We start from the raw sequence: 13,172 nt of genomic DNA, 5'->3' as shown, positions 1-13,172 counted from the left end.
TTTTCTTGGAGCAAGTGTTCTCAAAAATACTACCTAAAATCTTTTATTTTAATATATGAATCATGAACATCATTACCAGTAGTTTCATTATTCATTGGGTCAAGTTTTTTGGCTGTTATTTTTTCTGTTTGAGCCCTTTTTCTTCGAGACCAAGGATATTTATGGACATGCATAGAAACTTTAAAATCTGCAGTTGTATCCCTATCATCTTCTAAATCCTCCATGACTTCATCCTAAAATATAATAAATTTTTTAATTTGATACTACATACTTGTAAAGTAGAAATATTGATGATTTTTTTTAAAGTTTAATTAAAATTGACTTTCTAATTCTAATCAGCATGCCTTTACAGCTAATTAAGCTTAATTATTTACACACTAATCGATATTAGTAAATTATTGAAGCAAATGAATTGTACAATACAAACAAATAACAATTTATGATTGTTATAAGAACATAAAATGAATACAAACATTAGTAAAAATACATATCTTTAAGAGTAAAATAGAGTTAGAATATTCAATTAAAAAAATTTAAATAGTATTTCGTATGGTAAGAGAAAAATTGAATTCAAATTTGCATTAAATGATGGAGGATTTGTAATGCTAAAATACTTTCTTCCACTTGTTGTTTTACCAGTATAAATAATCTCTTCCTTGATATTCAATGAGAAAGTTGTGTAATAAAAATAAAAATTTTCTACAAACTTGTCCATAACTGCTAATGTAGAAAGTATTTTCAATTCAAGAAATTTAATTTGTAAAAATATATAACTGAGGGTAAAGGGGTCATTAAAATAAATAAATAAAAAAAAACAAAAACAGGTATGTCAAAAAATTATACCAATATTTAAAGCACAATTTATAAAAAAAATGTATTGTTAATATTCAGAGTATGAAAACAAATATAAAGTGGCAAAATAAAAGTAATATTAAATGCATTAAAAATTACAGCATTTTAAACTCAAAAAATTTCATATAAAACAACATTTTTATGATAAATTACAAAAATATGGAGAAAAAGAGGTTACTATAAAAAGCCTAATAAGCTTAAATTGATGTTAAATAAAAATGATTTACGTACTAAAGCACAAGATAAAAGATTAGTACATTATGGTAAACATCTTAAATGTTTTTACTTTGAAACTGATGTTTTCTGTAACATGAAAATTATGACAAAAATAGAAAAGTAGCAAGTATAAAGTTGCTAAGAATACTGTAGAAATTCTAAGCATAGTTATTAAGTTACACATACTCTGACTTTTAAAACTTTAATTTCACTTTTACAAGAAGCAATGATGTTATTGGTAAAATAAAATTAATACTGAAATTAAAGAAAAAAATAATTTCAATAAGGGATAGTCTCAAAAATGATTAAAGATAAAAATAAATACACTAACTGAGATCAAATGACAAGGAAATAATTTTTAAGTAAAACATTTCAGGGATTAGCTATAAAACAATTAAAATACTAAAACTTAAGAATAGAGAAATCACACTGATTGACATAATATAAATAAAAAATACACAATAAGAAATTTAAAATTGAAATTGAATATTATTTCAATATAACATATGTTATCAATAAAGATATTAAACTTAAAAGCTTATCTATATCTGTTATAAAAAATAAATAATTTATATCTTAAATAAAATTTTGAATAAAGAAAATTTTAAAAGTATATAATGTTTTGAAGATAATTTGTGTTTATGTTTAGTAAGAAGTATTTTGTTTTATATTAAAAAAGTGTAAGGAAGAAAAAACTTAAATTTGCACCTTACCTGACTTTCAGTAGAAAGACAAATGTGAACATTAAACTGGCGAGGCTTTTTAAAATATCTGTGGCATTTTTTACACCAATATAATCCATCTGGTGCTTTTAAAGGAATCGGAGGTGTTTTCTTTTCAGGAATGAAGTAATTGAAATTAGACCTAGAATTAGATAAAATGAATCTTACGAAGAAAAAAAAAAACTTCAATTGTGATTAGAAAATAGACATGTCATTTTGGGTAGAACCACTAAAAATCACAAGTAAAAAGTTTATTACTTTCAAGACTATTATTTATGTATAGTGTCTATATGTTGCTCTGTTAAAATGTCATATCTGGCATAAAAATTGAGAAGCAATTTTCTTCTCAAAATTTTGTATATTACTGCTAGTATACAGTGTCTTCTATATGTCGCTTTGTAAAGAAGTTATATATTTGGCATGACTGTAATATGTCTGGCTGACAAAATTAGTTAAAAAAATACAAGTTAGTCAAAATAGTCATTAGTGATTGACAAAAAAAAGAAGGTTCAAATCTCGTCTAGACAAGTTAGTAAGCAATTTTATTGAACACAGCAGGTTGATCTTGGAAGCAAGCATCTGTGCATAAGTTGTTAGATAGTTGTCAAAGGGCAATGAAATTGCACAGCAATCACTGTCCAATTAATTCAAAATACAATTTAAAAAAATATATTTGAACAAAGTAACGTGACTCTCTAGCTTTTAATTCAAGGAGTAATTTGATAATTTGGCTTCAAAAATAAATGAGTTAAAAACATAATATTACCTAGAAACATCTTCTCAAGGAGAAAGCCAAACACAAAGTTTTAAAGGCGCAGAAAATGTTAAAAAAATATTTTAATAAAAAGTCGTTTCTTTCTTTTTCCTTTGAGAATCAAATAAAAAAGTTATACGGAGTAATTTTTTATTTAATTTTACAAAATGGTGACCCTTTTCAAAGAAAAAAAAGGGGGGTGAGTAAAATACATCACAGGAGAATTTTATAACAGTTCCTACTCCATATTCTATTATGATTTAGGTATAAGTAAAGGTTGATAGTCTCTTTCAGATTACTTTTGAATTAAATGTTAAAAACATGTCTAAAGGACAAGATATGAGTATCAAGGATAAATTTTAAATATATTTCAATTTATAAATAATATTGAAAGTTAAAAAAGCTTTTATAAACTTTTAAGAGATGTATCGTTAATTTCAAAATCTGTTAGTTAAACCACAATATGTAATTTAAGACTTCTGTAAATTAAAAAATGTAGCTCAAGTTAATCAAAACATCACAGGTAAAAAAGCAGTTTAAATAAAACATAAATGTAGTAATTATATAACTTTTAGTGTATACATGCTGATTTAAAAAATCAGCAACTTTAAAACATCAAATTTTCTTGGAGCAAGTGTGATTTAATAAACATTAGAATTACACAATAAAAAATTATTTCTGAATGAATGCTTTGAAAATATGGAGTATTGATTTTGATGGTGCTCTATCACCATCCACCAGTCCAGAGAAGTTATTACGAAATAAAAATGTTGATCAATTCGAAAAAATTTAATTTCGTTAATTGCATTGAAACTGCTCCTAATTTCTTTTATTATTCTAGAACTTATAATAATACTTTAAACATGTCTTTATTACTAATTGTTAAAAAAAGGGAGTTATTTAATTTATTAAGAGTTTTTCTTGGGTAACAAGATGCTGCTTTTAACTGACAAAAAAAGTTTTAAGTTGGTTTAAAAACTTTTTCCTTATTCAAGAAAATTTGATGATTTTTAATAAATATTTTCAAGTCTTTACACAGAAACTATGAATTACAGTATAACCATAAAATGTTAATATTCTTAATAATGGCGAGAAAAAAAAAGTTTTTTTTCCCCCTCTGTGTTTACATTTTTATAACTGCATTAAGCTTTCTTTTCAAAAACCTAGATGTGCTGAAATACTTCACATAAAGCAGGATTTACATACCTATAACATTCAATTGTAAGAACATAAATTTAATTTGAAAAAAAAAATCTATAATATAAATATAGAGATAATTTTATTTTAATCAGAGTTTCCTAATGTTTTGTTTTGATTAATAAGAGAGAAAATTTCTAACTTCTTCACCTAATTTTTAAACCAAAGCGAATTCTAAAAATTCAATAATAAAAACATTTCAACATAAAAAAGCTATAAAATTTAACCTTTCGGAATCAGATTTTCTTGGTCGTCCAATTCTCCTTGCTGTGCTTTTAGTATCTAAATGAATTGAAAGAATTGAAATGCATTTAATGTTTTCTAAAGACATTTTAAACAACAAGAAAGCAAAGCAAAATATATGTAAAACATAAGATATTTTTCTAAGAGATAATATGTAACTTTGCATAGGAAAATATGAAGATAGAAAAGAATGCAAAAAACACAAATAAATATACTATCCTTTTTTACCTGTTTCTTATATTATTTTAGTTATAATATCATTCAAAGCGCATGCATTGACTTGAAACATTTTAAGTTTATCAAAAATGAGTCTTTTGTAAATTCTAGTTTTAATTATTCAGAGTAAGTGTTGCTGTTAGCCACTGTTTGTTTTTATTGCTTTGAGAGCATATTATTACTTAAATTGGCCGAATCAAAATAACCTATTTTATAATTTAAGCCATTTAACTTTTTTATTTTATGAATCATGGTTAGAAAAGAAATATGTTACTTTTCTTACAGAATGCAAACCTCCTCAAGTCTCAGTAACAACATCGTAGCAATTTTAGTTTTAAATATTGTAATTGTACAAGCATGCGATTAGTTAATCAAAGTGAAACAAGATAACATGATTAATAGAAATAGATAGAATCAGGCAAATAATTTTAGTTTGTATGCAATCGTAATAAAAGAAATTAAGCAAATATTACTTTTAGCTGAATGAAAAATTTTAGAATACAAAACAAGAATCATCAAACTTTTAATACTTATATTTTGATGAAAAAATCTTTTAAATTCATCCCATCTTTTAAAGATTACAATAAATAATTTGCATCTAAAATTATATTACATAATAATTATAATTACATAAAAAATTTGCATCTGAAGCAAGCTTAATCAAGCAAAGTTACTGAGATATTTTGAATAAAAAGATGTAAAAAAAGACATGTTCACATCTTTTAAGTAATATGTTTTTAAAGTGAGAAATTTTCAATCACTTAGCAAGAATTTATAAATCAGAAAAAATATAAGTATTCTTTTGGGTGAATTAATTAACTCTTTGGCCATTAAACAAATGAACAAGTTGAACACTGTTTGTTAACCTAATAAAATTGGAAAAAATCATTTTTCATTGTCGAGTTAATTACCTGGGACAATTACAAGATGTTGAGTAGAATTGCATTCCATCATATCAAATTTTCTTCATCCTAGAAAAAAAACATTACAGTTTTAAAATATAAATTTATAAAACTTTATTTTTCAAATCATGAATTTAAAAAAAAGAGTTTTAACATAAAGATTAAATAAGATAGCCTATTAATCTCTATATGAAATATAGTTATCTCTCTATGTGAATTAATTCTAAATATATAATTTAAACCTTTAACTTTTATAATCTTGTTTATTATCATAGCAGTTGTACAAATAATTTTCTAAAAAGTATTAGTACTCATTAAGGTTACTTGTAAAGTACAAAAATATTTTGTTCAGTTGCTTCAAACTAATTAAAATGGTCTTCTGTTTATTTAATAAAAATATAGTAAACTTCATATTATTTCAGATGCATAAATTATTTGCACCAATAAATAAATTTTTTAACTAAAGATGTAATGAATATTCTGCCACTATTCCATATTCGGCCCTTTTGCCTAATATTTGGTAAAGTATGCTTTGAAAAAATATTGTTGACACAGTTTATTTATTTTGAGTTTGAATAGACTTAATAAAGAACAATCTAAAAGTGTATTTTTTACTATACATTATTAGAAATAGTTTTTACACATATTTGAGAAGTTATAAAATAGGAGTGCACAATCTGCGGCCCATGAGAACTTCTGAACACAATGAATTTTCTTTCATATTTTTCAAAAATAAAAAAAAATTGTTGCAAACTTTCACTTATTTGAATTGTCACTTATTAATGTGCTCAATTTGCACAGATTCTGTGTTGCTTCTTGATTGCTTTTTTAGTGGTTGCTGCTATGAAATTCGGCGTGATTTTTAAAAAAACAAATATTTTTAATAGGATACTATGTTGCGTGAATTGTGAATTTGAGTAATTACTTTTTGACTCGCTTTATTTTTGCCAATTTCATGGTAAATCCAATTGACGTCTCATTTTTTTACGCATTTATAACTAGTAATTCCCATTCTGGTTTTTAAAATTCCGATGCATTCATCACAATATTATAGGTCATGAGAGTCCATTGTAAATCATGATTAATTAATTTTTTTAAAGGTAGTTATTGCTACGCTTTTCTACATGATTTTGAAAGTCCCACATTTTTACTACAATATTATTACGACACTCGATCAAATACCAAATTCAAATAATCACTTTCTGACATGCTTTGATTTTGCTAAGTTATTCTTCAACTAATTTTTAAAAATTCCAATTTTCATTCTGATATGCAAATTATAAATCACACATTTAAATAATTACATAATTACATGAGTTAAAAAAATACAAGTTAGTCNCAAGTCTCAGTAACAACATCGTAGCAATTTTAGTTTTAAATATTGTAATTGTACAAGCATGCGATTAGTTAATCAAAGTGAAACAAGATAACATGATTAATAGAAATAGATAGAATCAGGCAAATAATTTTAGTTTGTATGCAATCGTAATAAAAGAAATTAAGCAAATATTACTTTTAGCTGAATGAAAAATTTTAGAATACAAAACAAGAATCATCAAACTTTTAATACTTATATTTTGATGAAAAAATCTTTTAAATTCATCCCATCTTTTAAAGATTACAATAAATAATTTGCATCTAAAATTATATTACATAATAATTATAATTACATAAAAAATTTGCATCTGAAGCAAGCTTAATCAAGCAAAGTTACTAAGATATTGACCAATGTATTATTATGCTAAAAAGATGTAAAAAAAGACATCACATCTTTTAAGTAATACGTTTTTAAAGTGAGGAATTTTCAATCACTTAGCAAGAATTTATAAATCAGAAAAAATATAAGTTTTCTTCTGGGTGAATTAATTAACTCTATGGCCATTAAACAAATGAACAAGTTTAACACTGTTTTCACCCCTATAAAAATGGAAAAAAAAAATCAGTTTTCCTTTTCACTGTCGAGTTACTTACCTGGTACAATTACAAACTGTTGAGTAGAATTGCATTCCATCATATCAAATCTCTTTCATCCTAGAAAAATACATTTCAGTTTTAAAATATAAATTTATAAAGCTTTATTTTTCAAATCATGAATTTAAGAAAAAGAGTTTTAACATAGAGATTAAATAAGATAGCCTATTAATCTCTATGTGCATTAATTCTAAATACATAATTTAAACCTTTTACTTCTAAATATATAATTTTAAAATAAATTCTCTTGTTTATTATCATAATAGTTGTACAAAAAATTTCTTAAATAAGTGTTAGTACTCATTAAGGTTACTCGCAAAGTACAAAATTTTTTTTTTTCCAGTTGCTTCAAACTAATTCAAATGGTCTTCTGTTTACTTAATAAAAATATAGTAAACTTCAGAATATTTCAGTTGCATAAATTATTTGCACCAATAAATAAAATTTTTAACTAAAGATGTAATGAATATTCAGCCACTATTTCATATTCTGCTCTTTTGCCTAATATTCGGTAAAGTATTTTTTGAAAAAACATTGTTGACACAGTTTATTTATTTTGAATTTGAACAGATTTAATAAAGAATAATATAAAAGCGTATTTTTACTATACATTATTAGAAATAGTTTTCTTCTTTTGTACAATGGATACCCTCACACGTAGATATATCAGGCAATGAAATGGCAGATAGTCTTGCCAAGGCAGGTGCAGCTGAGGCCACTGTGCCTCCAGTGTCTCTTACCTCCTCAGAGCTCTTCTCTATTGCTAAAGTCAAAAATAAATCAGCATGGCTCACTCCACCCAGTCACAATTGGTACCAGACCGGGTAGCTGTTTGACAGCTGACAAAGACCGTCAGTCTCAAACCGCCATCACACGTCTCCGCTCTGGACACCTGAAATCACTGAGGTACTATGGAGGAGAAAAGTGCTTTGCCCTCTGTACCAAGTGCTCTTCGGCCCAGGCATCCCGACTGCCTCGGTCTTTTAAAACAAGACCTAATTGAAAGACCCTTACTTGTTTTAGAATTTTTGAAGGTGAACAATCTCATGGCCCTTGTCTAGCTAGGCTAGAAATGGGGATTTGAAAGAAGAAGAAGAAGAGAAATAGTTTTTACATATATTTGAGAAGTTCTAAAATAGAGGTGCACAACCTGCGGCCCATGAGAACTTCTGAACACAATGAATTTTCCTCTATATTTTTCAAAAATAAAATTTTTTTTTGAAAACTTTCGCTTATTTGAACCGTCACTTACTAATGTGCTCAATTTGCACAGATTCCGTGTTGCTTTGCGTGAATTGTGACTTTGAGTAATTACTTTTTGACTCGCTTTATTTTTGCCAATTTCAAGGTAAATCCAATTAACGTTTCATTTTTTTACACATTTATAAGTAGTAATTCCCATGTGGTTTTTAAAATTCCGATGCATTCACCACAATATTATGAGTCATGAGATTCCATCGCAAATCATGATTAATTATTTTTTTTAAAGGTAGTTATTGCTACGCTTTTCACATGATTTTGAAAGTCCCGCATTATTACTACAATATTATTACGACACTCGATCAAATCCCAAATTCAAATAATCACTTTTTGACACGCTTTGATTTTGCTAAGTTATTCTTCAACCATTTTTTGGGCGTTCCCAAAATTTTTAAAAATTCCAATTTTTATTATGATATGCAAATTATAAATCACACATTTAAATAATTACGTGCTTTATTCGTGCTGATTTTATTGTATATGTAAGCATTATTATGATGCTTTTCCAGCTGATCTTGACAGTTCTGTTACTTTAATTACAAAGTCATTATGACATGCAAGTTTTTATATTTTGTTCAAATTTTTTTTCGTAACTTAAATGAGTTTTTTAAGGAAAAAAAAAGTTTCCTATTTAAAATTCACAAAACCTTTAATGGTTCAAGAAAAAGAAATAATATCTGAAGTATAATAGTAAACTAAACTAAACTCAGTGGCGCGACAGCTCATAGAGGGCCAAGGCCTACTATGCCCAGCTCAGTTTTCTTGACCTTGGGCTCTGGGATGCAGGAGCAGATGTTCTGGTCAGGTAGTCAGCCGAACGTGGAACCCCCAGTGTTTAGTTCCCAAGCATACTTGGTACTCATTTATCGACCCACTGAAGGGATGAAAGTCTGAGTCAACCTTGCTCGGCCCGAGGATCGAACCAATGACCTGTGGCACGACAGAACGAAGCGCTACCGCTCAGCCACTGGGCATCGAATTATAATAGTAAATAAATATTAAATCTTTTTTTGAACTATAATGGTTTTGGTTTAATTTTTGCTTAAACCCTATAAATCTTCTTTCCTTAAAATATTTTCCTTATAATAATTTTTTTTTAGAATTTGCATATTTTCTCATATATATATAGAGAGAGAGTATTTAATTTTCTACAAATATGTGACTTAATTTTGATAAAAAAATTTAGTGCTTAGAACACAAAAATTTATATAAATATTATCATACTTGTCGCAAATGTGACCAAATATGCAAGTGACTAAATATCGTTAGTTAACCTGCTTTGCAAGTGGTCCCTCACTCAAAAAGATTGTGCATCCCTATTCTAAAACTTGCAAATTTATATTCTGAAAGACAAATGGAAAAGTGAAATTTGAAGTAGATTACTTTGTAACTAGATTACTTTGTACTAAACTACAAATTCTGTACTGCTGATTTTTTTAAAAATTATATTCAAGCATGTTAATTTTCTCATTTCTTCAAACACTTTTTGTTTTAAGAATTGAGAAGGATTATTTTTCCTATCTGCTTTGATTTTGCTATTTTTGTTATAGCCCAGCATTTTAATTGTTAGAGTTAATAGAAGGAAAAGCTGGAGTTAATTTTTGATAACTTCTTAGACTAGAGCAGTAATATAAAGGAAGATTTGAATTACTTGAAGGAACATTTGATGCTTATTTAGATTTTATCCTTTAAATAAATATGCTTGACTTTAAATAAAACTTCCTTCCTTTAAGCCTTATATTTTTTAATCAAAGAATTTTTACTGCCTTGCCAATTTTTTACTGTCCTGATTGTAATTCGTCAAGAAAAAAGGGTCACGGTAGAAAATAAGTTATTTAAATAATTTAATTCTGCTTCATTTTGTTTTATCATTTTAAACTACTCAGATAATTTTTTAATGAAATTCAGGCGAAGGTTTATCAGAAAACATTGCCTGTCCAGTGCAGGTATATGGTATCTATTTGACACTTAGTCTTTCTGGTGGTTATACCTGCTTTATTATTATTTTTGGTCATAATTTTTAACTTTTCAAGATTTTGTTAAAAAAAATCATTACAATCACATAGCAAAATATATTCAAGTGACTTTCCATCCTTAATATACATGCAACATAGTGGAATGTAGAAAAATTGTAAATAATTAGTCTGATAGGAAAACATTCCTAAAACTGAAAATTTTCAGAATTTGAATTTTATTCTTAAATTGAAAGTGATAGTTAGGAAACAAATATAAGTTTTCTATAATATTTAACTCATTCAAAAACATTATTTAAAAAAAAAAAGTATGCATACAGNATATTTTCTCAAATATATATATATATAGAGAGAGTATTTAATTTTCTACAAATATGTTACTTATTTTTTGATAAAAAAAAAATTTAGAGCTTAGAACATTAAAATTTATATAAATATTATCATATTTGCCGCAAACATGACTAAATATACAAGTGACCCTTCGTTAGTTAACCTGCTATGCAAATGGTCCTTCACTTAAAAAGATTGTGCCTCCCTATTCTAAAACTTGTAAATTTACCTTCTAAAAGACAAATGGAAAAGTGAAATTTGAAGAATTGTAACTAGATTATTTTGAACTGAACTAAAAATTTAGTACTGCTGATTTTTTTAAATTATATTCAGGCAAGTTGATTTTCTCATTTCTTCAAGCACTTTTTGTTTTAAGAATTGAGCAGGATTATTTTTCCTTTCTGCTTTGTTCTTGCTATTTTTATTATAGCCCAGCATTTTAATTGTTAGAGTTAATAGAAGGATAAGTTGGAGTTAATTTTTGATAACTTCTTAGACTAGAGCAGTAATATAAAAGAAGATTTGAATTACCTGAAGGAACATTTGATGTTTATTTAGATTTTATCCTGTAAATAAATATGCTTCACTTTAAATAAAACTTTCTTCCTTTAAGTCTTATATTTTTTAATCAAAGAATTTTTACTGCCTTGCCAATTTTTTACAGTCCTGATTGTAATCTGTCAGGAAAAAAGGGTCACGGTAGAAAATAATATATTTAAATAATTTAATTCTGCTTTATTTTGTTTTATAATTTTATACTACTCAGAAATTTTTTTAATGAAATTCAGGCGGAGGTTTATCACGATCATTGCCTGTCCAGTGCAGGTATAATGGTATCTATTTGGAACCTTGTCTTTCAGGTGGTTATACCTGCTTTATTATTATTTTTGGTCATAATTTTTAACTTTTTGAAAATTTTTTTAAAAAATCACATAGCAAAATATATTCAAGTGACTTTCCATCCTAAATATATATGCAACATAGTGAAATGTAGAAAAATTGTAAATAATTAGTCTGATAGGAAAACATTTCTAAAACTGAAAATTTTCAGAATTTGAATTTTATTCTTAAATTGAAAGTCATAGTTAGGAAACAAATATACCTAAGTTTTCTATAAAATTCAACTCATTCAAAAACATTATTTTGAAAAAAAAAGTATGCATAGAGCATAAAAATTATGTGTGGGACACAAAATATAAATTTCAGATGGAAAAAAAAAAAAAATAGCATTTTTCTTCTAGAAGAAAAACAGCTTCAGGTTTTTGTGAACAAGTGTTATTAAAAACATCTGCTATAGAATCGGTATACACAGCGAACAGAAAAAATGATATAACTTCAGGGCCCAACTTAGGCTTATTGGGGCCCCAGGCAAAAGCTACTATGGGGACTCCTTCTATTTCACTAATGAAGAACCGAACTTTATGGAGGTATTCAAACTTTTCACCTCATTATAGATAACAAGAAAATTGAGTGGAACCTAAAACAGCTATAAAATCCCCCTAAAGGTCAGACGAAATATCGTTCTGTCCATTTATGATTTTCTGACAATTCTATGTCCATCATGCTGAATGCAGTCTTCTGATTGCTAACTTTGTTATCTATCTGCGAAAAATTCATATCCTTGCTGACATTAGGGCGGAATTCAGCTACATTTTCGCAAATACGATGGCTCAATTAATCCATCCAATCTGAAGCCTGTATTTTTGTAAACATATCACACTTTGCAATATGTTAAAACTTAGACTTTTAATGGGCCAAATTTGTCCAATGTAATTGGGAAAATTTAGCTGAATTCCGCCTTAAAAAGTCATGGATTTATTAAATATAGATTGCGTTCATACAATAGATTAATGAAGAAGCTAACTAAAATTGACTGATTTTACACTGTACTGATATTTTGTTTAAAAAAAAGTTCATTAAAGAAACAAAGTTAACTTTCCATTCGACGTGGGGCCCAGGGCAACTGCCCTCGCCTTAGTCAGGCTCTGTATAACTAGGTTAAGTAAGTAGATAGATTATCTACAAGATATTTTTCATAATTTTAAACTTCACGCTGCCATCAATTCTCCCCAATTTATTTTTATGAATTCCTACACAGGGGATAATTCTTTTCTTTTAATCTTCCCCGTATAAATGTGGTGGTGTAAGGATGAACCAGTCGTTTTGGAAAATACAAATTAAAATTTAATTATCGCCCCTAACAAGATTTCTTGTAGCTTCGAAAATCAATTTCAAACACATATTTAGTGCTTGCATTAAATCTTTAAATAAATATAAAAGTGCAAAGCAAAACTTTACCAAAATTCAAAAAATAATAATTTAATTAACTCAGAGCAAATATTTTCTATCTTCACTGAGGAACAGATAAAACTTTTGTTTACACTTTCACAAGGCCGGTTTTGTCCATAATCGTTTGCTTAACGATTCTCTGCTTTCATGAAATGCCATTATTATGCTTGCCCAAATAATAAGGTTAATTTTTTTATGAGATGAATTTATTGAAAGTAATGCATAAATATAAATTATTATCAGCTGA

At 26.8% G+C, this 13,172-nt stretch overlaps 1 protein-coding gene across 2 annotated transcripts in view; it reads right to left on the bottom strand.

The window, feature by feature from the left end:
* LOC107437707 (uncharacterized) overlaps positions 1–13,134 on the bottom strand; it is a 25,888-nt gene extending 12,754 nt beyond the window's left edge. Inside the window, exons 1-5 of one of the 2 annotated variants that reach the window (XM_043045987.2) lie at positions 12,935–13,134; positions 5,112–5,171; positions 3,969–4,023; positions 1,782–1,932; positions 77–233 (exon numbers count right to left, since the gene is read on the bottom strand). In XM_043045987.2, coding sequence (XP_042901921.1) covers positions 77–233; positions 1,782–1,932; positions 3,969–4,023; positions 5,112–5,154 — 406 coding nt within the window. In that variant the 5' untranslated portion in view covers positions 5,155–5,171; positions 12,935–13,134. Of the gene's footprint in view, positions 1–76; positions 234–1,781; positions 1,933–3,968; positions 4,024–5,111; positions 5,172–7,073; positions 7,134–12,934 lie in introns of both variants that reach the window. The other variant, XM_043045988.2, reaches the window with a different exon arrangement.
* Positions 13,135–13,172: the final 38 nt, after the last annotated feature.

Source organism: Parasteatoda tepidariorum, chromosome 10 (assembly GCF_043381705.1).
Source record: "Parasteatoda tepidariorum isolate YZ-2023 chromosome 10, CAS_Ptep_4.0, whole genome shotgun sequence".
NCBI lineage: Eukaryota > Metazoa > Arthropoda > Arachnida > Araneae > Theridiidae > Parasteatoda > Parasteatoda tepidariorum.
Note: the sequence above shows the minus strand (reverse complement) of the source record. Positions and strands in the feature narration are given on the sequence as shown.